Source organism: Cynoglossus semilaevis, chromosome 5 (genome assembly GCF_000523025.1).
Source record: "Cynoglossus semilaevis isolate Cse_v1.0 chromosome 5, Cse_v1.0, whole genome shotgun sequence".
Lineage (NCBI taxonomy): Eukaryota > Metazoa > Chordata > Actinopteri > Pleuronectiformes > Cynoglossidae > Cynoglossus > Cynoglossus semilaevis.
Window position 1 is genome coordinate 10,256,002 of NC_024311.1, and position 4,135 is coordinate 10,260,136.

Below are 4,135 nucleotides of genomic sequence, written 5' to 3' on the forward strand. Positions count from 1 at the left end.
ACAGCCACCCACACTGTAGTCTGTAGTAGGCCATTCCACATCAGTGTGTTTTAAATTTCATAAATTTATAAAAATATTATGTTAGTTTGACTGAGATGGAGTACACCAGAGTACTTTATACTACTACAGGGTTCACTACATCAGAGTACTTCATACTACTACAGGGTGCAGAACAACAGACTATTTCATAGTAGTACTACTAGTAGTTCATATTAGTATAGTAGTAAATACTCTGTTGGCTGCTCTAACTGCCCTAGTTCTACACCCCCCCACCCAGCTGACCGTTTGTTGACAGGTCCAACCCTGGCCGTTGTGCCGCCCCTCCACACCATGTGCTGGTCATGCCTGGTCCTCTGCTGGTGTTTCAGCCCCCACTGCTACACTGTCCTTGGCAGCTCTACAATGGAAATACTACAGCCACACTGCTGCACCCCCCCCCCCCCCCCCCCCCATCACCACCTAGTGGTTAATAATAACCTACTGCAGAGGCAACACTTGATGCCAATCAGAAGTATGTTCGAGAGCTGTCATGGTCCGTGTGGACTGGACCGGGTCTGAGGATCAGGGTCAGACTCCAGGGAGTCAAAGATAAGGTCGACTGGACTGGACTGGACTGGCTTACTGTCAAAGTTAAAGATGAAGTTCAAAAAATTCCAAATCTCTAAGTTTCAAAGGTTTACCTGATGAGTTTTAGTTTAGTTTCAGAGACAAATTTAAATAATGAACTGATGAAGAAGACTTTGGACTTTTTGCCGTAGCATCTGTTTATTTACTCCAGTAAACACAGCACAGGTGCTGGTGTGATGTCACTGGGTCACACCTGCAGCTCTGACCTTTGACATCCTGTCACTCGAAGTCAGAAAACAGATCTCTAGACCAATCACACGTCGCCTTCTCATCATCAGTTCTGTCCAGACTCTGTTCGGCTGACGTTGCTCCGCAGCCTGTCGTACCGGACGCTCCGGGAGACGTGGACCGACGGGTCAGAAGAGTTCTTCTACAATGAAGGTGACGTCCCGACTGTGTTCTCAGAACAGAGCCCCTCCTGCTGGTCAGAGGAAGCAGCACCCCACTGGAGACACGTTTGTACCCTCTGTTATATGAAGACAGCACCCTCCTGCTGGACGAAGGTCCAACAGCAGGAGAACCAAAGCCAAAGTTGACTTTTAGAACCGGGGTTGACTGGACCTGAGGGGAGAAGTCCAGGTGTGAGCAGCAGGACTTGGTTCTTTTCCTTTTAAATATATGTGGAGTTGACAACAACACGTTGACACTTTGACCCCTGAGCTGAAGTGGTTCTGACGTTCCCGCAGTTTGTTGGTTGTTGTCCGTCAACAGAGGAGAACAGAACATGTCTGCAGAACAGTCATAGCTGTTCTCATCCACTGAACTGTTCTCTCTTCTGTGGTCAACACACTCCCCCTCACACACACACTCCAGTGTGTGTCCACGCTGTGACAGCTGGACACACGTGGTTCCAGTCCAGACGTTCTCCTCCTGTGATTGTTCTCCTTGTTCTGTTCTTACTTTTTTGGTCTTGTTCTGTTTATAAAAAATCTCTTTGTTGCCTAAAAACTCTGTCAGCGCCTCAGAGAATGGCAGGTCGGACGACAGCAGGTCGGAGGACGGCAGGTTGGGAGACGGGAGGTCGGAGGACGGCAGCGGCGTGGACACACTGGTTCCACAGAATCGTCTGGTGGGAAGAACCAGACTATGGTTCTGATGATGAAGAGCTGATGATGTCATGACCGACTGTTGGCTGCTGTGACCTTCATTCTCCCCCTCATCATCATCACTGCTGCTGCTGAGGCCTTCATCCTGCTCTGCAGATGAAGTCACCAGTCCCAGTGACCGTTGCCACGGGGGAGTTGGGGGGAGGCTGCCTTGGAATCTAAGACAAAGACAGAACGCACACTCATTCTTCAACACAAGGTAAACGAGAAAGAAGAAAAACAGAACATCACATTTCTCCACAAATGGTGGTTACATGCTGTAGTTGTAAGCACGCCTTCCTAGCAAACAGAGTCCTGGGTTTGATTCCCAGAGGAACCACATATCTCTAAAGGCGCCTCCTGTGCCTGTGTTTGCTGCAAAGACTCACACTGTACACAATGTCCCTACTGTGGGACTAATAAGGGACTTTATTATAATAACAATAATTATTATAAAATCTGATTATTGTTAGAAAGTCTTGGGGGAACACAACACAAACTCATTTAAGAATTATAAATAAATATATATATATATTTATAATACTTAAATGAGTTTTATCAGTTTTTTTACTTTATATATATATATATATAAATGTACTGCTCAAAGGTCATCCGAGTTTCTTACCCAGGCAGTGACAGTGAGGCCAGGGCTGAGGTGTGAAGTGTGGAGTTGCTGGAGCTTGTGGTTGGAGAATGAGGGGAAACCAGTAGAACATCCTCTGAGGGTGTGTGTGTTTGGAGCGTGTCAGTGGATCTCTCCGGGTCTTCTGCAGCTCTGTGCAGGAGCAGCTGATAAAAGCGGACCACCGTGCAGCCCCTCAGACCTGCAGCTGGTGGAAGAATCATCTGAGTGGCCACAAACTGGACTCTGTCTGTACCGGGGTCCGGTTCTTCAAAGCTGAGCCCACCTTCTGTTCCTGGAAACTGCAGAGAAAAACAAAACCATGTTTAGGTCCTGAGAAACCACAGAAACCACTTCAGCTGGTTGTTGTTTACTTGTACCTTTATACCAAAGATGAAATGTCTACCGATAACACACTCCTTCACAGCCTTCAGCAGCAGTTCAGCTTTGGTTGGTGCTGCAACTGGTCCATCCACGTTCTCCACCAGCCTGAAGAAAAGGACACACACAGTCCATATAAACATATGTCTCTGACTCACGGTTGTATATGACTGGGCTCTAACTCTTGGTGTAAATGAGGAGAAGGGTCAGAGTGACCGTGTGGAAATATAACTGATGTCTGTTCATAAAAATTAGTAAACATAAAAAATAAAAGTCTGACAAATCTGACTTGTCAGACTTGACGACGAATCAGAAATAAATAACGCGTATTAAAATTAATACAAGACAATTACGATCAGGTCACAGTCATCCTACTCTTTACTGACCTCTGCAGTCCACTTGCAGAAATGCCAAAGAATGAGTTCAAGCAGGTTCCAAACACAGTCACTCCAAAGATCCGTCTGCCCCGGGTCACTCTGAGCGAGAGCCGATACCTGTACTCCAGCTGTTCTCTGACACAATGGAACCCACACCTGGAACACCTGTAACTGCACGAGGTCACAGTCACACATACTCAGCAGCAGCTTCATCAGGTACACACACTTTTTAATTATCCGGTTTTTTTTACCTGCTTCCATTCTGCTGCTCCGCGTTGATCCTGGAGAAGCAGCCTTTACAGGCGGGATAAAGTACTGTGTTGTCGTGTAGAGAGAGAACAGCACAGTCCACTAGAGCCCGTCTGACCGACATGACCACAGTCTACTGCAGTCAACAGGCTAGACTAACTTCCAGCCAACACTGCCAAAACACTCATTATCGATCTGTCCGAGCAGCTCTTGGGCTTAGAATTTAGTACTAAATATTTTAGTAGCAATTTTTAATTATTATTTAAAAAAACAAAACAATAAGAGGCGCACTAGTTTCTATCTGTCCAAGAACATGTTCAAAGCTTTTCTTCTATTCGTGTTTTGGTTCCCCGGAAGCTGAAAAAACAGCTCACAAGTGCTGCACCGCCCTCTTGCGGTGAACTGGTAGACAGTAAAGTGTCGGCAGAAAGACTGTCCGCTTAATATGAGCGACTTTGGCCGTGTTTTCCCATCAAATATCTCCATCTGGTTATAATCAGGATGAAGCAGCAGTAGTGTGGACTGATTGGCGGACTGTGAAAGTCCAGAAATGAAAATATTGGTTTGATTTATCTTTTTATTTGTTCATTTAAATACATTTTATTGACTTCCCATTGTTTACAAGACATTTACATAAATATGTTTTTGACTGTGAAACAAATGACTGAACAAACACCTTCCGACGTAAAAGCGACATAAACTTATACCAGTACGGGTTTAAAAGTTAAAAAACGGAACCACACTCTAAGTTCTCTAAATAACGGAATAACTAAACGACTGTCACGGCGACACTT

General features: G+C 45.5%; 1 protein-coding gene across 2 annotated transcripts; it reads right to left on the reverse strand.

Annotated features, from left to right (window-relative positions):
• Positions 1 to 739: 739 nt before the first annotated feature.
• On the reverse strand, positions 740 to 3,669 carry ddias (DNA damage-induced apoptosis suppressor). Of its 2 annotated transcripts, none has more exons than XM_017032419.2 (5): positions 3,344 to 3,669; positions 3,102 to 3,257; positions 2,715 to 2,823; positions 2,338 to 2,636; positions 740 to 1,891 (listed from the first exon to the last, which is right to left on the reverse strand). In XM_017032419.2, exons 1-5 carry the CDS (start codon positions 3,463 to 3,465, stop codon positions 847 to 849), a joined length of 1,731 nt encoding a protein of 576 aa, XP_016887908.1. In that variant the 5' UTR covers positions 3,466 to 3,669; the 3' UTR covers positions 740 to 846. The 2 variants fall into 2 exon arrangements, with proteins under 2 accessions (XP_016887908.1, XP_008308634.1); XM_008310412.3 differs by having other exon boundaries at positions 3,102 to 3,263; positions 3,344 to 3,668.
• Positions 3,670 to 4,135: the final 466 nt, after the last annotated feature.

Bases quoted from the DNA above. Each gene is read 5' to 3' on its own strand.
- ddias (XM_008310412.3), bottom strand. From the start codon at position 3,465: ATGTCGGTCAGACGGGCTCTAGTGGACTGTGCTGTTCTCTCTCTACAC. The intron at 2,824-3,101 runs GTCAGTAAAGAG...CCTTTTCTTCAG, and splicing joins TCTGCAAGTGGACTGCAGAG to GCTGGTGGAGAACGTGGATG. The intron at 1,892-2,337 runs GTAAGAAACTCG...TCTTTGTCTTAG, and splicing joins GCCTCACTGTCACTGCCTGG to ATTCCAAGGCAGCCTCCCCC.